This window comes from Cavia porcellus, unplaced genomic scaffold (assembly GCF_034190915.1).
Source record: "Cavia porcellus strain 051 isolate PalLab524CR breed Dunkin Hartley unplaced genomic scaffold, mCavPor4.1 scaffold_6, whole genome shotgun sequence".
In the NCBI taxonomy this organism is placed as follows: domain Eukaryota; kingdom Metazoa; phylum Chordata; class Mammalia; order Rodentia; family Caviidae; genus Cavia; species Cavia porcellus.
The window spans coordinates 94589592-94613183 of record NW_026947489.1 but is presented as its reverse complement, the minus strand read 5'-3'; the positions used below and the strand labels follow the sequence as shown (position 1 = coordinate 94613183).

The 23592-nt window shown below is 54.0% G+C and overlaps 2 protein-coding genes and 1 long non-coding RNA gene across 5 annotated transcripts in view; 1 reads left to right on the top strand and 2 right to left on the bottom strand.

Annotated features, from left to right (window-relative positions):
* Position 1: 1 nt before the first annotated feature.
* On the top strand, positions 2-21485 carry LOC106027082 (uncharacterized). 3 transcript variants are annotated; one of them, XR_010048359.1, is made up of 6 exons: positions 2-492; positions 15350-15425; positions 15966-16504; positions 19811-19952; positions 20091-20422; positions 20642-21480. It is a non-coding gene; the product is annotated as an uncharacterized LOC106027082 (long non-coding RNA). The 3 variants fall into 3 exon arrangements; XR_010048361.1 differs by having other exon boundaries at positions 3-492; positions 15966-16026; positions 20642-21481; XR_010048360.1 differs by having other exon boundaries at positions 241-492; positions 15499-19952; positions 20642-21485.
* G6pc1 (glucose-6-phosphatase catalytic subunit 1) lies at positions 5023-12883 on the bottom strand. The gene is made up of 5 exons (XM_003467130.4): positions 12503-12883; positions 10306-10415; positions 8285-8390; positions 7903-8018; positions 5023-6780 (listed from the first exon to the last, which is right to left on the bottom strand). The coding sequence occupies exons 1-5, from the start codon at positions 12730-12732 to the stop codon at positions 6272-6274; spliced, it is 1071 nt and encodes a 356-aa protein (XP_003467178.1). The 5' UTR covers positions 12733-12883; the 3' UTR covers positions 5023-6271.
* The window catches only part of LOC100720137 (primary amine oxidase, lung isozyme-like), a 19142-nt gene continuing 14127 nt past the window's right edge, over positions 18578-23592 (bottom strand). Inside the window, 2 exon segments of the mRNA XM_013149686.3 lie at positions 18578-18952; positions 19245-20486. The gene's annotated coding sequence lies outside the window, so the exon portion shown is untranslated.

Below are 23592 nucleotides of genomic sequence, written 5' to 3'. Positions count from 1 at the left end.
TTTGCAGCTGCCATGAACAGCGGCCCAGCCATGCCTACCTGCCTTGGAGCCAACTGAGTGTGGACTGAAACCTCCAAAAACTGTAAAAAATAAACCTTTCCTTTCCCAACTTGGGCATCAGGTATTTTGTCTCAGCGACAAGTAAAAAGTAACCAAGACAGCAGCCCAGGCTGGCCTGGAACTCACAACAGTCTCTTGTCTTAGCCTCCCGAGTGTTGGGATGACAGGCATGCATCTCATACCTGGCTATTTCTTTTCCTTTGCAGCTGGGCTCTTGCTACGTTTTCCTGGCTGTGCCGCTGGCTCTCAAACAAAGGCTGCTGACCTCGCTCCCTCTGCTGGTGACTGCAGGCCTACAGCTGCCTGGGACAAGTTACTCATGACTCCACCAGCGAGAGCCCCTCCCGGCTACAGAAAGAGTGTATTGCCATCTTGTGTTTTGTTTTAAACTTTTGCAACTCTTTCCCCTACTGAAGAGGACAGGAGGAGAAGGTAGGGTTTTTGGTTTTGGTTTTGGTTTTTGGGTTTTTTTGGTACTGGAGATCACACTTGCAAGGCAGGCACTTATGCCTCTGAGCTAAATCCTCAGCTGATGAGATACTGCTTGAGCTGCTAGGATGCCTCAGGGCTGCCTAGGGGGTGCTCTGGCTGCGCAGCAAACCAAGAGCTATGAAACTTTTGGAACCTTTGACTCAGTGATCCCAATGTGGGACTCTGCCCCAAGGAAATCATAACTCAGAAGGAAAAAAATATAATTTATGCAACGATTTCCATGTGCTGTTTATAAGAGCAGAGAACTGGGAGTAATCCAAAGGCCGAATAAGGGAAAGGGCCGGCCTGAGCTGCACCAAGGAAGGGTTAGGGTTAGGGTTAGGCTCTGGGAGACTCGATTATTTTAAGCCATCTTTCCAAAAGGAAAAGCCAGAGCTGTGTAAAACGTGTGTTCTGTGAAACGTTCTGAGACAGGTGTGAAGAAGGGAAAAGGAAGTGCGGAGCTGGTGTCCGCCGAGTCTCCAGCTCTTGCTGCAAGGTCTCAGTCTGCGACCTACGGCTGCCCCAGCCCAGCTGACATCCACAACACACACGTAGATGTGTGCAGTCTCGTAACAAAAACCTCAACATCATTACCGCCCAAGCCAGCCAAGAGGGCACCCATGTCTGAACTCCGCCCTGGGGCTGGGGGTACAGCACAGTGTTCAGCTCAGCCCGCCTATGCGAGGCCTTGCTCCCCAGCACTGCAAGAAAAAAAAGAAAATAAAGGAGATGCATTCGCTACAGAATCCAGGAGCTCGGGGCAGGCTGGTAGAGGAGCCTCCAAGAAGCCAGACCTCCATGCTCTGGGGGATCAGTGCCGGCCCAGGCCAAGGGCTGGTGACAGCCAGCCAAGGGGCAAGGACTTGTTTTTTTAAGTGACAAAATAGAAGCAAATTTGATTTCAGAAGGCAAAAATAAATCAGAGGTGCCAAACAAACTTTTCCAAAAAGCTAATACAGGCTCTTTCCTTGTGGTTCTGGTCTCAGGCTCCCAGCAGAGAGGCACTTCTTTTAAAAAAAGAAAAACAGTTGACACAGTGGTTCCCAGTAGGAAGCCGAGGAAGAGGGGGTACCGCTCAGTGGCACAAATGCTTGCTTGACAGTAGGAAGCTAGAGACAGTCAGATCCAGCAACTTAAGTAGGCTGGGGACATAGCTCTTGACACAGCGCTTGCCTACCACAGGCAGGGCCCCAGGTTCCATCTCTATTCCGGAGAAAACAAACAAAAACAGAGCCAGGCCTGGTGGCCCATCCCTGTCATTCTGGCACTCTGGAAGGCTGAGGCAGGAGGATGACAAGTTTGCACCTACCTTGGGCAGCTTAGTGACTTAGACCCTGTCTCAGAATAAAGAAGAGTTGGACATGTACCTCAATGCAGAGGCCCTGGGTTCGATCCCAGATGCTGCCAGGAAATAAAGAAATAAACACGGGAGAAATAGATAAATACTTGTTGGAAGATTTAAACATTACGGTTAGTGAATATGAGTTAATATTTAACAACTAGGAAGCAGGGATGTGTTCACTAGAGTGAAGGATGATTATTTAAAATTTGCATAGCATTTAAATCCACTTCTCTTGTGACTTACTACTTTAAAACATCAGAAGGCTATCTAGCCTGAAATTTTCTTTCTTTCTTTCCTTCTTTCTTTCTTTTTCTCATAACAATTAAGTTGTGGGTTTTCATTAGTGCCTAACAGAAAATTATACCAACAATAATGAGTTTTGTTTTGTTTTTGTTCTGGGGATTAAACCCAGGGCCTTCTCACTGAGCTACATTTCAGTCCTTTTTCACATTAAATTTTAAGACAGTATCTTGCTAAATCACAGTTACACAGGCTGGGTTTGAATTTGTCATCCCAGCCTCCCAGAGTGCTGGGATGACATGTATCACCCTACACCTGGCTAGTGGTAGATGTTGAGTCTGGTAGTAATGTGACATCAGAGACACATGTCTCAGGCTGGGGTGTAGCTCAGCGAGGGAGCTCTTTGCTAGTGTGTGCGAGGTCCTGGGTTTAATTTCCAGCAGGAAAAGAATATAGCTATTTCATCTCCTGGGCACCAAGAAAAGCAGAACCCAGGTGCTGAGCACCAGGTCTGGAGCTTTGTCTTAGCCACACTTTGTGTTGCCCTTGGTTTCCGAACAGCGGGTCACTGAGGGGGAGTTTACCCGTCCCTCCCACCCGGCTCTGGGCTTCTAGCCACCAGCCACACCACATCCTGTCAGTAACGACATCCACAGCTGTGGCCACCAGGTTCTGCAAAACACCCAGAGCCACGAGCAGCTCAGGGGAGGCCGCTGTTGGACCAGCTCTTTCCAAGGCCACTGTGACCTGGGACACCAGCCACCTGCACTGTGGAGCCCATTGGAGGCTGCAGTGCGGGGCATCTTGGAGAGACAGAGCCGTGGCAGTCACATTACAGTCCACCAAGGATGAGCTTAGCAGCTTGAAGACATGACCCAGGCAAGAATCCTGGGAGTGCTGACGCACACCTGTCATCCCACCGCTCAGGAGAGTGAGGCAGGAGGACCTCTGCAAGTTCAAGGCCAGCCAGGGTAGCCTAGTGAGACTCAGTCTCAACAAAACAAAGCCAAGCCAAACCAAACAGTAGAGAAAAGGAAAAGAAAGTTGGGATTGGGCTGAGCTACTGTGAAGACAACGCCTACAAGCTGAGAAGACAGAAAAGAGACATGACACAACAATGGTTCTTAAACCAGCCTCGCATCCCCGGTTAGGGGGCTCACCTTGGCGCCTGCTCAGGAGTAATACAGGGACAGATGATCGGAGCTGCCTTGCAGACTTTGAGAGAACCAAGTGCTTATAGTTTGTTTGGGTTTCTTTTGTACCTGGGATGGAACTCACAACAGTGTCCTTGCAAAGCGGGTGCTTGTGCCGCTGCACTAAATCCCCAGCCCTGTTTTATCTTCCTTTAATGCTGGAGTACAGTCAGCATTTGGCACCCTTTATCTGTCATCGCATGTCCTTAGCCTTGCAAACTGCCAGAGGCCTCTTTTTGTTTATTTGTTGTTCAGTTTCATTTTTTGAGACAGGGTCTCACTATATAGTCCAGGTCTTGAATTCACTATGTAGCCCAGACTGACCTCAAACTAGCAGCAACTCTCCTGCCTCAGCCTCCCAAGTACTGGGCTCACAAGAATGTGCCACCATACCTGGCTCAAGAATCCTCTTGCAAGGAACCTGAATTTGGTCCCTGGGAACAAATGGAACTTGAAGGATGGGGCCAGACCTAGCTCCAGGGATGAGTTCAGACAGATGGAGATCATGTCCTTTGTCAGAGGCACTTCATCCCGACTGCCAGGGAGCCAGAATCTAGTGGAAGGACCCCCTTTTCCGGAGTTCCGAGGTAGATTAGTAGCCCTGGCAGCTGACCTGGGGGGCTGGCCACAGTCAAGGCCTTTGGTGGGGAACCCTGCACCCGGGAGGAAGGCACCTGCTCTGCAGAAAACCTACACGAACTTCCTTGACCTGTGACCCCAGGCCTCGCTTGCCCCAGCTCACTGGACTCTAGGGCTTGGCTTGCTCTGTGCCGGGTCTCTGCCAGGAGGGATGCCCTCGCATCTGCCCGTTGCAGTCTGAGCCTTAGGGAGTGGAGGTGACCTCTGGTCCAGTCTCAGCTGACACTGCAGCCTCCCTGCCTCTGTCCATGGCTGTCAGAGCAGGTGTTTCCTCTCCTCACCGTGACTGTGGTGATCGCTGGGCCACGGGAGCCCCCCTCCAGCCCACCACCCTGTGATGTCCAGGAACTGCAAGTGGCAACTAATTGGCAACAAGAAGAGGATTCGAGGCTCTCGAGGTCTACAGAATGAAAAGGGTCTCAACACCAGCCAGACAGCTATACGCACCTCTCATCCCAGCATTCAGGGAGGCTGAGGCAGGAGGATCGCATACTTCATGTTTGAGGCCAGCCTGGGTTTCAAAGTGAGTTCAAGGGCAGCCTGAACTGCTTAGCAAGACCCTGTCTCCAAAAATGAAAAGAGAAAAGCACCTTATGACGAGGTGATCTGCCCCAGGTCAGCTCCAGGAAGGGCCCTCGGCTGCCACCTCTCACCAGCTGGCAGATTGCAGCCCTGTTCATTCTCTGCCACCACCCTGGCCTCCCCCAACCACCTCCCACAGGATGGCAAGCTGACCGGTCCACACGTGACACCAGCGCTGTACCTGTGCTGTCCCCTGCCAATGTGCTCAGCACTTCTGTGGGAACCCTGGGTAACCAGGACTGAGCCCCCTTCCCATCCCCCAGGAAAAAGGAAGGCGCTGAGGAGCCAAGTTATGTAAGGAAACAGAGAAAGATCTAGAAATTTAGCTGGCTCAGGAGTTGAACCTGGGACGAGGGATATAACAGCAGCATACCTGCCCAGCAAGCACAAGGTTATGAGTTCAATTTCCGGTACCAAAAAAAAAAAAACCAAACAAAAATACAGTGGAACCTTCCAATCACATTTTGTGTAAAGCACAGTAATACTCAAGACTTTATCTTTAAATAAAATGCTTTAATAGAAGACAGCACATGAGCTTTTCTCCCAGGGTATGAAGTGCAGCTCAGTTGGGTGAATGACAGTGCATGACATTCAGCATTGTCACAAACACAGACTCTTAGGTGACAGGCTGTGGCACCTTTGGTGTCGAGGTATATTCTGTAAACTGGCATGAGGAATGGCTGTTCGTCTGCAGTGGTGGCCAGGGTGGCTTGGGGTAGAGAAAGGAGTTGTGTGCACCCTGCAGGGGTCGAGAGTGACACTGGAGTGACCTTCCTCAGAGGAGCCCTGGCCACCTGCCAGGGGCCCACAGCTTAACCAAAGCCAACAAAGCACCACCAAAGAATCACCCACCAGGCTCTAGCGGGGCAGATGCAGGGACAGGATGATTCTGGGAACGGCAGGGCTGGACTAACAGAAAGGAAGATTCAGGAGACACAAGAGAAGTCAGTGCCCACACATGCCCGAATGTGCAGACCTGACCCAGTATCTTAGGCACTGCAACCATTGGGAAATCGACACGATGGCCACGCAAGGAGAGTAGAAAAATACCGGAGGCAGAATTTTGTTCTTTAATGCATAGCAACAGGGATTGAATCCAGGCCCTTCATACTGAGCTACACCCCTAGCCCTCTCCTAGTTATTTTTTTTTATTTTGAGACAAGGTCTCTCTTAGGTTATTAAGTTGCCTAGGTTCAATTCAAACTTGCAATCCTTCTGCCTCAGCCTCTCAAGTGCAGGGATGTGCCACCACACCCAGCTGGTCTAGCATTATTGAGAGCACCACAGCTAAGGCTTCAAATGTCATTGAAACCATTTAGACCCTGCTTGGCATCTAAAAACTATGTGCCAGATACAAAAGTCCCTCTTTGGCCTAACCTCCTTTCCCTAGCATATCTACCTCGCCTTTCTCCTTTGGAGGTGAGGACTACACAGCAGGGAATCTCGGCTGTGAACTCTGTCCTGGGCTCATGAGCTCCACCCAGAGGTCTGGCTGTGTCCCCTGGACAGGAGAATAAGAAAAATTCTCAGGACATCAAGAAAGTCACAGCTTCTGACAGACCAGGCTTCCAACGCCGGGCTCATCGGCTTCTTAAAACCATCGCGCATCATGATGGGGACCATGGAGCGGCAGAGGCTCTCAGCAGCCGGCCTCATACCTCTGACCCAAAAGGCCCAGCAGGAGGCCCTGGTCCTCTGGTCTTTGCAAGTCACTGGCTTGGATGCGCAGCCCCCGTGCACCTCACAGCACCTTCCCATGCGGCCGGCCTAGGAGCTGGGCCAGGCAGTAAGGGATGAGGCTGACAGATGCCAAGGGCACCGCGGCGCTCTTGCAGAAGGACAGGATGTAGAAGACTAGCTCGACCTGGGCTGGAGGCTTCCAGGTGTCCAAGAGGTGCAGGAGCACGAGCGAGGCCCCGATGCAGCCCAGGCGGAAGGGGAGTCCATGGAGCCGGCTACCACAGCTCTGGCGGTACATGCCCGAGTGCAGGGCCAGCCCCAGGCCCAGCAGGGTCCCCAGGTTCTTGAGGAGGCTGGCGAAGGGCGTGGTGTCGATATGTACCCACTCAGGTCGCTCACACCACCGCCTGGCTTTCTCCAGCGTCCACAGGAGGTCCACGCCCAGCACCCTGAGCAGCAGGTAGAAGCCCACAGCGAAGCCAAACAGGAAGCCGGTGACCAGGATGTACTTCCTGAGGCTGGCATTGTAAATGCCCCGAACGTGGTAGGAAGTTTCTGCAACAGCAATGCCTGGGCGTGGGGCGGGATAGCGGTGTGAGGCTTGGGGAAGACCCGAGATCTCAAGGCTGGTGGACGGGAGCGATGGTGACCGTCACAGGCTCCAGCCTCCCACTGCACCTAAGCTTCCTGTTGCCTTCCTGCCCCCCAGTGCAACCTGGAAGTCACTTCCATGGTTACCAGGAAGCCGCCTTCTCCCTTGTTCTCTGTGCCCTTCTGGGGTGGCTGCTATGTTCTGCTCTGGGAACTCCAGGGACAAAATTCCTTAAAATCTGATACTCAGGAAGCTTGCACAAAGTTGAGAAATTCTGCTCTATGCTTACCTTAAAATCTTTTAGCCCCTTTATTAATCAGATCTCAGGGAATGCAGGTATGCAAAACTTTGAGCCTACAGCAGGGCATCTGCAGATACTAGGCATCTGCAGATTATATATATATATATTTTTTTTTTTGAGACAGGATCTCAGTTTTTGGCGTTTTGTTTTGTTTTGTTTTGTTTTGTTTTGTTTTGGATCTCAGTTCTGACTGGCCTTGAACTTACTTTGTAGCCCAGGCTGGTCTCAAACTCAAAAGAATCCTCCTGCCTCAACCTCCCAAGTGCTGGGATTGCAGGTGTGTGCCACCACACCCAGCAGAAGAATATATTAAGAACTTTCCTGAGACATGATGTGAGTGCATTTAAATTTGGTAGTTCCCTGAAAATGCAGTTAGGGCCCACTTCCCGTGGAAGATCAGTAAGAAATAAAGCCTGTGAAAATCCTGGCGTGTTCAAGCTAATTTGGTTGGGCTATGCTAATGCACTGCTTTTATGGAGCATATTTAATTGCATAGGACTGAGTGATGCTCTAGAGAGTAATTCAAACTTCACTCTGTCTCTGTCTCTCTCTTTTCTGGCTGCATACTGGAGACTGAACTCAAGGCCTGACCACTGAGCTCCTCCCTTTTTTTGTTGTTGTTTGAGTCTCCCTAAGTCCCTGAGTTGCCCAGGTTGGGCTTCAAGTTGCCATCCTCCTGCCTCAGCCTCTCCACCCTTGATTTTGAAACTCCTATAGTCTACCAGTGTGGAGGATGTGTAGAGCGTGGCTGGAATGCAGGGGTTTCATCCTGATTCAGAGGGAGGAGAGAGTCAGGTACCTGACAGGACTCCAGCGACAACCTGGTGCGGGAAGTGCGCCGCAAGGTAGATCCGGGACAGACACACGCTCAGCTGCACGACCCAGAATGCCAGCCACAGAGTGACATTCAGGCACCTGCAGAGGAAGAGGCCAAGAGGGCAGAGCTGGCCCCTGAGCCCTGGAAGCCCCCACCCCCCGTGTCAGGCCCCATTCTCTTGTCTGAAAGACAAAGGTCACTCGAGCGGGTCCCGTCCAGCCCTGACATTCTGTGACTTCAGTGTTCACCCTCAGCAGAAGTGCCCCAGCTCCCAAGCACAGGAAGGGGCCAGCAAAGTGGAAAAGAGCACATAGTGTCAGCCGGGCCACCTCCTGCCACCACCCCCACCCCAGGGGGCTCTTACCGAAATCTGTATGTTGGCTTTTTCTTCCCCCGAAAGATAGAGAGGATCGATGTGACCATTACATAGTATACACCTGCCGTGCCCATAGCATGGCCAGAAGGGCTCCCTGAAGGGCAGGAAAGATGAATGGACTGAACACGAGAATTTCTCCATCTGAGGGACCACCAAAGGCATCACTTACCCATCCTTTCATCCTTCTATCCATCCTCCCATCAGTACCATCTTCCCATCCATCCATCCTCCATGGATGCATCCTCCCATCCATCTACCATCTTCCCATCTTCCCACCCCACCCATCCATTCATCTTCCCAATGATGCATCCTCCCATCTGTTCATCTATCTTCCCACTCATCTATCCATCCACCATCCTCCCATCTATCCTCACATCCTTCCATCCTTCATCCATGATTCCTCCCATCCATGTATCCTCCCACCCATTCATCCATCCAATATCCTCCCATCCACCATGCTCCTATTTATTAATCCATCCTCCCATGCATTCTCTATCCAGTCAACCTCCCATCCATTCAACCTCCCATGCATCCAACCTCCCATCCTTCCATCCTCCCACTCATACATCCACCCTCTCATCCACCTACCCTCCTATCCATCCATCCGTCCCTCTATCCTCCATGCAACCTCCCATCCATCCATTCTCCCATCTATCCATCCACCATCCTCCCATCCATCTATCCACTTCCCATCCATCCATCCTTCTGTCCATCCTCCCATCCATTCATCTACCCTTCATCCATCCTCCTACTCACCCGTTCATCTACCATTCATTCATCCATCAACCTCCCATCCATCCTCCATTCGTGCAATCTCCTATCCATGCAACTTCCCATCCATCCATGCTCCCATTCATCCATCCACTATCCTCCCATCCTCCCTCCTTCCATCCTCCCATCTGCCCATCATCCATCTTCCCTTTTCTCCATCTATTCTCTCATCTATCCATCTATCTCCCCATTTGTTATCCCAACCACTGTCCTCCCATGCATTCTATCAACCTCCCATCCATCCATCCACCCTCCCATCTTCCCATCCATCCATCCACCCTCCCATCCATCCAACCATCCATTAATCTACCTTCCTATCCATCCATCCAACTGTCCATCCTCCCATTCATTCATCCATTTACCCATCCATTTGCCTGCCCTACTTCCATTCATTTATACCTAGCTTACTTGTTTAACAAATATCTTTTCCTACTATGGGCCAAGCATTGCTCAAAGCTCTGGGGGCACAGAAGGGAGCAGGCCTGAGAAGACACTGGCTGCTGCAGTCACGCCCAGCCTGGAGATTGCACAGGACATTGCACGCTGGATGTGACTCTTGCGCGGCCCTGCCTGGCACTGACTTTCTTTTTTCCTCCTGCCCTTTGCTCCCTGTTCTGGCCACACTGCTGCCTCGCTCTGCTTTAAGCTTGCCTGGTGGACCCCGCTCCAGGGCCTTGGCATTGCTGTGCTCTCTGACCAGATAGCTCTTCCCTGAGTCCCTCAACCAAGTCCCTGGTTCCTTCATGTGTTGGCGCAGATCCCTCCTTAGCAGTGGGTCCCCGCAGGCCACCCCATTCAACCCCACAGTCACTTCCTGTGGCTGATCCTTCTGCCACAGCCATGCAGGGCCCTGCATTCCTCGGAACCCCCGGGCTGAGGCTGTGGTGCAGACGGCCCTTGGCTTCCCTGGGCACTGCCAGGCCTGGTGGCCACCTTGAGCAAGGCCACCTCTTCCTCCCGGTAGCCTGTACCCAGTAACCGGTCTGCACCGGGCCATAAAGGCCAGGTGCTGGGGCCACAGGGCGATGATGAAGGCTGCCCCATCTCCCTGTCAGCCAAGCCACCCTGGACATCTCCACTGGCCACCCAGTCTCCCTGTGGGCCGAGCCACCGTGGATACCTCCACTGCCCTTTCTTCATATTAGCATAAGCGTCATCACCTCCTCCTCCACTGTCACTTATTATGCCTCTTGCGTGTCACATGCCCCTTGCTGCTGTCTCCTCGGGCTGGGACTCACCTGGTCCCGTCTCACAGGTGACAGAGAACTGCTTGATCAGCGGCGCAGAGGTGTTGCTGTAGTAATCCGTGTCCCGGACCCACCAGTACGGGCGCTGCCCAAAGAGAATCCTGGGAGGAGCAGAGGAGTCTGTCTGGAGCAGTCCTGCAGACACATCTGCCCAGAGCCCGCACTTCTGGGAGGAGAAGGGGGCTTGAGGACCCCATACCCGCTCCAGGCAAGGGACTGGGTGGCCGGGGAGGGGCTTGGGAAGACTTTTATGACATGGCCTTTAGGTAACTTTTGAAAGTCAAGTGTTTTATCTATTTGAACCTAAATAAATCAGGAGTCAAGCATGGTGGTGCATCCTGGAGTTCCAGCTACTCAGGAGGCTGAGGCAGGAGGATTGCATGAGCTCAGGAGTTTAGGGGTATCCTGGGCAACGCAGCAAACCCCGTCTTTTTCTCTTTTTCTCGATTTTATGGGGGTGGGTGCTGGAATTGAACATGGGCTCACACGTGCTGGGTGCCTGCTCCACCACTGAGCTGCACACTCAGTGCCGTATTTCTCATTTGGAGACTTGTTCTCCTGAGCCTCCCAGGTAGCTGAAGTTACTGCCCTGTGCCACCAAGTCGGGCTCGAGATCCCATTTCTCAATACGAATAAATAAATAAACAAGTAAAATAAAAACCAAGATAGACTATTTCATATCGGTAGCAGCTAAGTGATTTTTTTTAACCCCCAGAAGAATTTGTCTGGGAAAGATGCGTCAAGAAAAGCATTTCCCCATGGGGGCCTGCTTATAACAGCGGACTCGGTCTTCTCCAGGCCTCAGGGGATCGGGTGTTCCCTGTGACATCTGAGGACATGGGCAGCCCCGTGGGCACCTCGCAGGAGGCCTGGCCTCTGTCCCCTTCAGAATCGTCCCTTTGGGGTGGCACATGTGCCAGCAGCCTCCTGCCCCCTCTGTCTTGAAGCTGAACTTCTCAGATGCCCCTTCTGCCTCGAGAGTGCTGGGTCCAGTCGTCACAGTGAAGACAGGCATTGAAAGGCCTGGTGGTGCTGATGGTCAGCACAGAGACAGCCGCCAGCCCCATCTCTGCGCACCCCGAATCATCCATGGCTCTTCCATGAGACTGCCGACCCTGTGTCTTCCTATTTTTTAGATCATGCCACTGAGTAGGGGAAGATAAACTTTGACAACTTTTAAACCAAGGTTTCAAGAGTCTTAAGCTTTGCCTGATCACACTTTTCCCTTACCCTAGAGGACTTTTATTGTGTGTACGGCCTGACACTATCAGAACTGGGAGTTTGTGTTTCTGCTTTCTTGAGACAAAGTCTGAATGGCCGAAGCTGGCCTAAGTTTTGGTCTTCCTGCCTCAGCCTCCTGAGAGGCTGAGATTAAAAGCATGACCACCAGTCTCAGGCTTGAAATCGCCCTCGGACTCTCCCAGGGCAGAGGCAGAGCTTGAGGCAGAGGTGTTGCTCAGTGTGTGCCAGCACAGGGCCGGATTCCCCGTATCACAAACATAAATAAGAAAAAATAAACCTGCTTTTGTCCTGACAGTTCCCTCTGGCCGTAGCTAATGAAGCCAGGCAGGGTGGCCCAAGTGCCGAGGCTGGGGCATCACCAGCCCAGTCAGTCTGGGGCCTTGGTCTCTCTTGAGATACCATAGGAACCGCGAATGACCCAGCATGACACGTGTCTAACATGCATTCATGGTGATCACCCAGGTGCTGGAGGTAACCAGGGCCCACAGACTGCAAAGCAGGAGCTCAGAGAGCTGCAGGGCCCTGCAAGGTTCCCGCAGAAGGGCAGGCGAGGGCACAGAGCCCATGTCCCTACCAGTGCAACGGGGTTCCCGGCCACCCCATATGTCATCTACCTTCGTGGTCTCAGTTCTCTCTTTTCTTTCCCTTCACAGTCCTGGGGATGGAACCCAGGGCCTCATCACGCTGGGCAAGCTGCACCCCAACCCTGACTCTCTTTCCAGGTCATCTGAGTGATTTTTTGCGTAAAGCCTGAAACAGCACAGGGCTGTGACCAACCTCCCCGCTGCAGCTCTCCAGTGAAACCGGCCACCCTGTGGACAATGCTGTCTCTATCATGGCCCCCAAGGGGGAGCAGCGCAGGGCTCCCTGGCAGCCAGGGATGGGCTATGGACACCCCGCTCCCCAACCTGGCTTCTTCCTCCCCATCCCTGCTGCAGCCACTCACCACTTGAAGACCAAGTTGAGCCAGTCTCCAATGACAGCGACCCACAGCAGCCTGATGCCCACGGCCTCCTGCAGGTGGAACCAGATGGGGAAGAGCACGTAGAAGGCGTTCCTGAGGTCGGCGAGCACAGACACCAGGATGAACCAGTCCTGGGAGTCTCTGTAGTTCACCTGCAGGTAGTGCGTAGACTGGATGCCAAAGTCGTGCAGCGCATCCATCCCCAGCGCCATCCTCGCACTAGGCTCCTCGGAAAAGGCCGGGGCTGTAGGGCCTGCAGGCCGTGAGGCAAGCGCTCTGCTATCAGCCTGCGCCTTGCCCCATGTTTTATATGCCCTGCAGCTGGTCCACAGGCCAGCCCAGCCCTGATCTTTGGACCTGAAAACCACTTTTGTCTAAATTCTATTGATCAAAGGTACACCATCAGGAGGCTGATGCAGACGTGTTCAGGTGATTTACGTAAAATGGCAAAACAGCCACACACGAAAACAGCCTGGTCGGGCCCTGGCAGGGCCAATCATTAACCTGGGCATGCTGCTTAGGGGGCAAGGGGCTGCCCTTCTGGTTCCTGCAGCAGCCCGGGCCACAGGGCAGAGTTGAGTTCCACCCCAGGTCAGGCTCCTGGTCTCAGTCTGCAGCCCTGCTACCTGGGGCCAAGGAAAGCTGTGGCCGGGCCGCCACTGGGGTTTCACTCCTCTTAGAATGCATGGTGACTGTCCCGGGCCCTGTCCTTTTCTGGGCCTGCCTCCCTTCTCTGGGAGCTGGAGTGACTTCTGTCCAGTTTGGGGGATCAACCCTCTTCCCACTGATTGCTCCGTGTCTCACAGGACATGGAATTTGTGACCTCAGTGAACACATGAATGTGATGAACTCGCTCATAGCCTTCACGTTAGGCGTTCTGTGTGCATATGGTAAGCAGTGGAGTTAGTAACGTGCCTTCACACCGAAGGACACCAGCAAATTGGTAACTGGGGACTCTGGAGAAAAAGTGAGGAGTCCTGGGGCCTCTCAGGACGATGGGCTTCAGCACGGTGCACGCACTTGTGGGTTCCTTTACAGAAGCAGCCCGAGAGAGCCCAGAACTCCCAGAGGACCCAAAAGGGAGCAGGGGAGTGTGTGGGTGACCAGGTCACACATTTTCAAGGATCGGGCCTGACTGTCCCATCAGGAAGCCTGTAGTGGCCAGTAAGGGGTGGACTGGGGACAGCCAAAAGAAACCCAGAGCTCAGGTAGCAAAGACGGATGTCGTCTTCTGCTGGAAATGACTTCAACCTCATCCAGGAACTGTGACCAGGCCCTCACCCCCACCCAGGTCCCCACCACTGCAGCCCACAGACCCCAGTTGTCCTCAAGCTCAGTCTCTACCAGGCCACATATCCTTCTGTGCCAGCTGGCTGGCCGGGGAGGTGGGGGTCACCGGTGGAGAAATCGGTGCTTGGGGCATGGACTTGTGTGCTGTACACCGTGGTGACACAGGTGGTGTACACCTTGGTGTACACTGACTAAGTTGGTGGCCTCACCAGGAGAGGCAACTGCCTCCTCCACCAGGAAGTCTGCCAGACAGCATTGAGCAACCACGGTGGCGATGCCTGGACCCAGAATGTTCATGGTTGGAGGGAAACTCAGGGTGAACGGGGCAGACAGGTGCTGTCACACTACATCCAAGGTCACCCTTTGGGGTCCCTGAAGGCCAGCGCAGGGTCAGTCCTGTGCTCAGTAGAGTGGGAGGACTTGGGGAGCCCAGGAGAAATCTGAAAGCCCTGGGGGCCTGCATCACCCAGGTGTCTTCTTGGGCTAAAGATCCATCCTGAGAGGCAGAGGCAGGAGGAGCCTCTGCTGAGTGGGCAACTCTGGGACCCCGTTGCTCAGAACCTCTGTGGTTACTCAGTGACATATGCAGGGCCTCCATCTTCTGACCCTTCAGTCCTTCTCTCTTCCTGCAGCAGATTTTTATCATGTGCAGAAGGAGGGGCACCCTGAGGCCATGGAGCACTGACCAGAGAGAAAACTTGACTTTAAAGGCTTCAGGTGATGCAGACTGCAGATGAAAACATATGAAGCTTTTCTTTTCTTTTTTTTTTTTTTTTTTTTTTTTTTTGGAAACAAGGGCTCCCTATGTGGCCCAGGATGGCCTTGAACTCACAGCAACCCTCCTGCCTCAGCTTTCGGAGTGCTGAGATTGCAGACACGTGCCACTGAGCCCGGCTCCAGAGGAGGAAACACATGAGTTCCTGCAATTCTGCTCTGCTAAGAACCTACCCATTTGTGGAGCTATGGTGGGCTGGCGTGTGACATAGTGCTAAAGCTCTGTCCTGTCCTGTGTGAAGCCCGGTTCCCTCCCCATGCAGAACACAAAACAAAAGAACTATTTCCAGGCAGGAGGCCCCACCCTTTCCCCAACGGGGCCTCCAGTCTCCCTCCAATGGGGTAAACTCTGGTTGCCCTTGGGATTTCAGCAGTCCAGGGACTCCGGGAGGTGAAGGGGAAGAACTGAATCTCGGTCATAGATCACCGAGCTCCTCCTTCTTAGCACCCCAGGGAGATGCTCATGAAGCCAGGGAGTAGTGGGAAATTAGGGCTCCTCGAGGTTGGGACCCTTGCAAAGCACTTCCCAGGCATTTTCGCCAAAAACAGAAATCCGGAGGTCTAGGGGAAACATGAAGGGGCAGAGACAGAAAGTACAGCCTGGCCCAGGACGAGAAAGCCTGACAATGGCCAGCACCAGGCTGGCTTCTCCTGCCAGGACAAAGTGACCCAACTCTGTTGCAGTGGAAAGCAAGGAGGGGACAGAGCCAGCGGCACCATTCCAGCATCCAAAGATTTAATTTAAAACACTGTTTTTGTTTGCAGGCTGGCTTCAGAGCCCAGGCTGGCCTTGAACTCACAGCAGTCCTCCTGCCTCAGCCTCCTGAGTGAGGAAGTACAGGTAGGCATCACCACACCCAGCCAAAAGTTGCACTTACTACCCAAAGAAAACCTGGCTTCCTCTGTCCCTGCAGGTGCTCTGGATTCTGTGCAGGGAGTTGCTAGCTTCACTTTTACCGTTAGCACCACTAGGAAGGAGTCTGTCTCTACAGGAGCTCGGGACCCAAATCCGGCTTCAAGCCCAGCTTTGTATGAGCAGCAGATGGTCCTCCAGGCTGCAGCCCCAGCAGCTGGGGAAGGGGGAACACTGAGGGCATGTGATGCCCATCTCGTGTCCCAGCTCCCCGTGAGAAAGGTGATCATCGTCTACTGAAAGAGTGGCCACATCAAATCAAAATTTAAAAACAAATAAAACAAAATTAGATAAAAAGATGTACAGCCTGATTTATTTAGTTTTTTCTGCTGGGCGTGGTAGTGCACACCTGTAATCCCAGCATTCAGGAGGCTGAGGCGGGAGGATCGCTGTGAGTTTGAGGCCAACCTGAGCTGCATAACAAAACCCAGTCTCCAAAAAACTTTTTTTGTTCTTTGCGGTGTTTAGGTGCTGTATTCCTCCAGCTGAGCAATGAAAGAAGAAGAAACCCAGCACTGTCATCCACGCTGTGAGTGACCCTTCATCTGCCAGAAAAACAGACGGGAAGGTTAATGATTGTCAGCCGGGAAAATGGCTGAGTTATCACTGGCACAGTGAGAAAGTTCAGCTCGAGGACCTTGACCTGTGCATCTGTTGACCAGGTGGCAGGAGCCTGGTGTCAGGCAGGGGGACATCGTGTCCACAGGAAAGGCCCTGAAGGCCCATCGTGTCCACAGGAAAGGCCCTGAAGGCCGTGGCCACACGCTGGATCAGGTGTCCCTTCCTCCACCAAAAGCCAGCAGAGCTCCAGGCCTCCATGGGAACCCAACCCCTTCCCTAGTTCCCGGGAAGCAGAAAGTGTCCTTGGGCCAGAAAGTCTGGTTTCCACATCACTGGTTCCTGCCGGGCAGGCAGGTGGTGGATTCTTCTCCCTCCTAGCGCCTGAGCTCTCAGCCAACAGGCAGCCCCTTCCCACTGCCGGCGACACTCGGCCCACAGTAGCAGAGGTGAGCAAGGCAGCATGCAAAACTGGGGTCTGCTGGGCGTGGTGGCACAAGCCTGTAATCCCAGCTCCCAAGAGGCTGAGTCAGGAGGATCCTTTGAGCCCAGGGGTTCAAGGTCAGTTTGGACAACATAGTGAGCCCCAGTTTCTTAAGGAGAAAAAGAAAAATGTCCCAAAAGAAATACATTTACTTTTAATCCATAATAAACTGAGGGGAAAAAAAAGAAATACATTTACATGATTTTTTTTAAACAGGCTTCAAAAGAGTCCTCAGTGGAGGCCTTCTCCCCCTCCCACCCAGGGCTCCGCCACAGGCTGAGGAACCAGGGGCTGGCAGAAGTTGCTCCCAGGCAGAGTCCCTCTGCCTCTGCTCCTGGCTCCCCAGCTCTGTCCTTTGGGACCTTCGACCTCTGGAATGCCTGGATGTCCTCCAGGCCCTCCAGCCAAGAGCAACGGTCAGGGGAGCTGCAGGAGAGGGGGTTGGGCTACAGCCGCCCCGCACCCCCTCCCCCCCGTGGGAGGGAAACCAGGCTAGAGTGAGGAGAAAGCGCAATGCAGTGTGTATGTGCACGTGTGTGTGACTATTGTGCGATGTGGAAAGCCCGCAGGGCTCTGCTAGGAAGTCAACAGCAAGCTCATTTCCCGCCTGATCTTGCCTGAGTGGGCACAGGGCCAGCAGGGGCTCCTATGTTTTCCACATCAGAGCGTGTGCAGCCCGTCCTGTCCCGCCCAGCCAGGGCCTCCACCACCTGGGTCACCTCTGTCACCTCAGCTCCCACGACTGCAGCTGCCTCTACTGCGGGGACACCACCCTGGGCTCATCACCCTGGGTGCTCTGCTGGGCCTTCGCTCGGCCTCTTGTTCCCCAGGCACCCAGTCATGTCTGCCGGCCTCATTGCCCATATCATAGGAGTTGCCGCTCCTGCCCTTTTCCGTCCTCCTTAGACAAGGGACCTCAGACCATGGGCAGCCACCCTTGGGTCACCACCATGAGCTACATCCCCAAGGCTTCTTATTCTTTTAAATTTTGAAACCGCAACTGGCTGAGTGAAAATACCCCAGCTGAGCTCAAACTCCCGGTCCTCCTGCCTCAGCCTCCCAGGGTGTTGGGATTTCAGGCCCCTGCGCCGCCGCACCCAGCCAGCGATGCGGTCCTTGTCCCTGGAAGTACATGCAGCGCCTCCCAGCCACCTGCACATGAGTTTGGGCCCCATCCACCCAGGCAGCCTCAGCTACCCTTCCTGTCTGTGCCTTCCTGTCTGTGGGGTCCCTCTGTGACCCCACACCCCACATCCTGGATGAGCTCGAATTTCCAAAGCCTCAGTTTCCCTAACTCAGCATCTCTCCACCTGGCATCCCGTGGTCCCCGTGCCCAAACATCCAGGTTCCAACCTGTCTCAAGGCCCAGCTACGGAAGCCCCACCCACCTGCCCAGCCCATGATTGGAGCCCCCTCCCTTCCCCTGCTCCTGCCTGAGGGAACACTAATGTCACACAGTCTCTAAGCAACTGCTAAGCAAAACACTGGCAGCATCACAATTACCCCAGTTCCCAGACCCCAGGGGGACCCCGCACCCAAAGGTCGCTCTGCCTTCGCTCCTACAATAAACCGCGCCGACCTCATACGGTCTGCGCATCCCTCTGAACTCATTCCTACCTGGACCCGACTGTTGCCCTGCCCACGTCCACCCCTTAGAACCGCTGACCTGGTCCCCTCCTCCTGCAGCCTTCTCAGTATCACAGTCCAGGAAGGAAATGCCGGGGCCTCTGTGTCAGTGACACCCTTTGGCCTTATGTCCCAGCCCGATCTGGACAGCACGGGACTGTTTGTTTGACTTGAATTTTTGGACTTCCTTCTATCTTTCCTTTTGAGATAATCCAAGGAGAAGATGAATGTGAGGTGGATTTTATTATTTCTGTTTAGACAAGGTTGAGCTATGTTGCCCAGGCTGGCCCCAACCAAACTCCTGGGCTCAAGGGCCCCTCCTGCCATAGCACCCCACACAGCTGGGGTTTTAGGCAGGTGCTGTTGTGCTCACTTCTGACATGGCTTTCAAAAAGGCAAGAAATAATTGGAATGTAACAATTATTGTTTATTAAATGGCAACAAAGACATGTTTAAGGCCCACAAAGGGCAGCATGCCATACTGGACACAGGGCCACCTGGACAAGGGGCCTGCCACTCTAGGGAGCTCCGGGTCAGCCCCGCCCTGGGTTCCAGGCAGACCAATACAACTCTTCGTCCCCATGAGGGGGTTTTGGGCATTGATGAGGCGTCAGTGGGTGTGGGAGGCACACGGCCACATGGTCCAGCGGTCTGGCCAGGAGCCTCGGATGGTGGGGTCTGTGGTTCCCGCATGCACACCACAGAGCACTGGAGCTCCGAAGTCTGAGGGCCAAGGGAAGACAACAGGAAGAGAGGAGGACAGGGACATTTGTACTCCGGCAGGAGCCTGTTATGGATTAAAAACTGGTGGTCAGTTTAACACCAGCTGGATTAAATCAGCAAGGTGCTGAGTGTAGATGGCCCAGCTGAGGAAAGTTGGCAGCATAAGGGGAGACATGGAGAAGGAGAGGAAGACATTGTGGGTTTTCCTAAGTGTTGCTGTTTGAGCCATTGGTTCTCCTGGAGGAGCTCGTCATGCTGGCTTCCCCAGTGTGAGTTTGACCATTGTGATCGAAGGAGCTGGGGACCTTGATGGTGAGAGTGGCTGTGGTTCACTGTGGGGGAGCACTGGGCCTTACCCTGAGCATCGATTCCTGGCTCCAGAGGAGAAGACGTGTGCCATTTACTCTCCAGAAGAAGCCTGTCACACTGGCTTCCTTGCACGTACTTGACTGTTCTTATCATCAGAGGGGCTCAGAAGCTCCGTGTTGCTAAGGATGGCTGTAGTGCTTTTCAGGGCAGCCCTGGTCCTTATTTTGAGGATCACTTCTTGGCGCCAGGATAGAATTCTCAACGCGCTGGCACAGCTCCTTCACCCTGCTGGCATAGACTTTCTAGCTTCCATTGCTGATCTTTGGGCCTTCCCAGTGCAGATCTGTAAAAGAGACTGGGGTGAATCCTTGTCGTGGGCTCTAGACCTCCAGTTGGACTCGAGGGAAGCATTGTCGTGGGTTCAGGCCTTCATCTGGACTCATGCAGGACACGGTTGTAGGATCCAGTCCTTGGCTGAATGTTCTGGGTCTTTGGTGTTGTGGATAGATTTCCTGCACTTTCTTGTGTTTAACTCTGGGTGACCATCATAAAGTCACATCATAAATTCTGTGTCTTGATTCTGAATGTTCTCTGCACAACCCGACCACAACAGAGTGTCAACACCCAGCGGTTACCAGCAGGACATAGCTGGGTTCTTCTGCATCCGGAGCTGAGTGACCGGTGTGTCTCCTTCCCAGAAGGGGGTCTCCCTGACCTCATAGCACCCTGAGCTCAGAAGAGGCCTTGGAAAGCAGGTGAATGTGGGTCCACAGCTGACTAGCTGTGAGGAGGCAGGGTCGGTGGGAAGGACCGTCCACTGGGGGCGTGGCCCGTAGCCCCTCCCTCCCCGGCTCCTCCCTTCTCTCACTGCTTAAGGTTCCCCATGCTCTCAGCCCCTCTCCTCCGCAGGACCCTTCAAGCGCACTGCAACCACGCAAGGACTGAAACTTCTGAAACCTGCGCTGCAATGAAACCTCTCCACCCAATGACAAGGACAGTGACGGAGACTGGAGGGATGCTGGGGGAGCGACTGGCTTGTTGAGCAGCAGTCAGAAGCAGCAGTTGGTCCCACAGCGGGCTCCGCGGGGCCAGTCCTCCTGTCCCCTACCTCGGGTGCCTGCAGGGCTGGGCAGGCCAGGCCTCAGGCAGGTCTCCTGCTCCTGGGATGCATACCTTCGTGGTTCCTCCCGAGCAGGCTCTGCAGTGTTCTTCTCTGAGACTTCAGGTCAGTGCCTTCTTGGTGTATTGCAGGCTTTCTGCTCAGTGCAGTCTCTGGCAGCCACAGGAGGCTGAGAACAGTTTGAACAGTTGGGCAAAGCAGCAGTCCTACAGCCAGGCAGTGACTGCTGGCCTCCCTTGTCCCCAGCACCTAACATGGGGCCTGCTGTGTCAGGGATGGGAATGCAGCCTCCACATCCCTGAGACAGGCTGGCCATCTCCCCAGGGCTCCAGAGTCTGCTTGCCCCGGAACCCCTGTGCTTGTGACCGAGGAGAACAAGAGGGTGCAGCAGCTACTTCTGTCTGCCAGAACACCAGAAGAACCCTGTTGGACCTCACTGTCTTCAAATATGGGACAGGGAGCTAGGTGTGGTGGCACACGTCTGTCATCCCAGCAACTTGGGAGGCTGAGGCAGGAGGATCACTGCAAGTTCGAGACCAGCCTGGGCTACAAAATGAGCTCACAGGCAGCCTGAACTGCATAGCAAGATCTTGTCTCAAAATGACAAAAGCAAAAACACCCAATATGGCATAGGGAAGGACTCCTGGTGCCAGAAAAAAAAAAAAAAACCCAGACACCTCAAAAGCTTTGGAGTGATTCTGATGTGCAATCACTTGGTACTGAGGAGGGGCCCTGGTGGGTGGGGGCTCATGTTGGGCTCGGGGAGGGACCTGGGTGATGGCAGCGCAGAGCCTGGGCATGTGGATATCTGCCACATGATGCCATCATCTAAAGCCGTCCACCAATGCCAGCATCCTGTGGACACATGTCTGGTCCTCTGTCTCCTATTTTGTTCTATTGTTGTTGGTTTTTTGAGATAGGGTCTCGTCATGTAGTCCAGGCTGGGACTCAAGGGAATCCTCCTGCCTCAGCCTTTCCAGTGCTGGGATGACAGGTACATTATACCACACCCAGCCTTCCATCTCTTACCTGGTACTGAGAATGGAACCCAGGGCCTCCACACCACCTCTGTACCCAGTGACAGCTGGCACTCACACACACTGCTCTGCCTGGCCCCCTCACTGGGGCTGGTTCTCTTCTCCCAGCACACTCTGGGACTGTACTCAACTCCTCCATGGCTTTGAAACATCACCACCAGGACAAGGGACAGAGTGGAAACTCAGAGCAAAGCCAGGGTGGCGGAGCTGGAGTCCAGTGGGTGCCGCTTTCTTGAGGCTTACGTTGCCTTCCCACGGCCAGGCCGTTTGTAGCAAAGCACTCAGCGGGCTTCGCTGCACTCAGCTTGCCTGACCCTCACTGCAGGGGTAGCCGTTTGTGCTTTTGAAGATTTTCCCGTGTGTTTCACTCAAATACATGAGCGAACACAACACACACACAACCTTCACCTCCGCTGGGAAGCCCCCAACCCCGCCCTGCAGTTTGTCACGGAGCCCTGATTTAGGGGTGCCAGTCTCGGTTCTGATCCCTACATTTTGTTTACACCCTGCTTCAAGCTTACTGAGGGACAGGATGATGGGGTTCCCCTCTGTCATACATTAGTGTGAGTCTGGGGTTCAAAACACATCTAAAAAGTGTTTGATGAGTGAATGCATGACATTGGGACAGTCCCCATTGCTACCCCCCCAACCTTATACCCAGACAGCTTCACTCCCTGTGTGGTGGTGACATCAGGAGGGAGCAAAGTCACAGACCACGGTGACAGTTGCTGTGGAGGAGCGGGAAGCCTGTGTCAGGGACAAGGAGGGGAGGGGGTCCCTCCAGCAGCATGGGGGTGGGGGGGTGGAGCATGGACCAGAGCACCTGCAGAGCCTCTGCAGAGGAAGCTGGTTCTGTGTACACATGTGTGTGTGCGCGTGTGCATATGTGTGTGTGGCTGAGGCCCCTGGATGCCCTGTCCTACACCCCCATACAGGCCAGACCTCAGCCAGGAGCTGGGAGTCCCCATCCAAGTCTACCCTGGTGGAGGTAGGTGTGGTGTCTTTCTGAATTTGTTTTGGGAGCAAGACAGTATTTTTAGCCATCATGGCCCAAATTTCTTTAAACAAGAAAAAAAAATGATTTTTCTGGGCTGAGAGAGTAAAGAGAAGCTGAATCACTTAAGCAAGATGAAAAGAGCCATCTCTCATTCCAGCACTCAGGAGGCTAAGGCAGGAGGATCACGAGTTCAAGGCCAGCCTGGGACAGACAGGGAGACCCTTTCTCAAAAAAAAAAAAAAAAAAAAGAGCAAAGATGGGAAGATCCAGTAACCCAGTGGACAGCTCTGCCTGCCCTACCCCATCCATGGAGCACCGTCCCCGCCCCAGAGGTCCCTGAGTCAGGGCTCCCGAGTGAGCTAGGGTCCAGCGCGCGGCCTGAGCCCCACGCTGCAAACATCTTCCAGTCACAAGCTGAGCGCCTGGCTCTGTGTCCCAGGCCCCCCTGTGGCACTGAGCCAGCTCTGGGGCACTGATGCCGGCTGCACAGCGTGTTCCGAAGGGACCCGAAGCAAGCCCCGTCCTGTGAGCCACGTCCCAGGTGAGCGCCCTGCTGCTTCTCTGCTCCCCTCACCTCCACACCTGCCCTGCCCTGCCAAGCCATCCCTGCGCCAGGGCCTGAGCAATGGGCCACACGTGTCACCTGGGTTGCGGCCCCCAGGCCTGGGGACCCAGGAGCTTTCAGCTGCCCACAACAGGGTGCCCAGAGCTGCAGCTGCTGCTGCTGCTGGAGGGAGGGACTGCAAGACCCACAGCACAGGGACTCCCCAGGACCAAACGGAGACAGTGCAGACTGGCTTTGCAGGCAGAGTATGTTGGGCAGAACGCAGACACCTTCCCCAGACGCAAGATGACATAGCAGCCCTGTGGGGCCCAAGCCCTGCAGCCTGGCCACAGCAGGTCCTGAGCCCCATCTTACTATTGTAAACCCAGGTCAGGACCATGCAAGCTTCCAAGTGCACTGAAGCCACTGAAATATGTCTGAAACCAGGATTTCAATGTGTATTTTATGCCCTAAAAAGGGCTAAAGCAGTGACGTGGAGGAGCTGGCAGGTCCTGACCGGGTCACACCAGCTCTACCCCCATTTCCAGCAGCTCCTGAGCTGGGTGTGGCTGCGGGGGACACACATGCCCCAGGTGTCACCCGAAGGAGGAGACAAGGCAGACATGAGATGGACAAATCCCAGCTCCACCACCTGTGTGCTCAGCAGTTAGGGGCCAGGCAGGCGACAACTGACTCC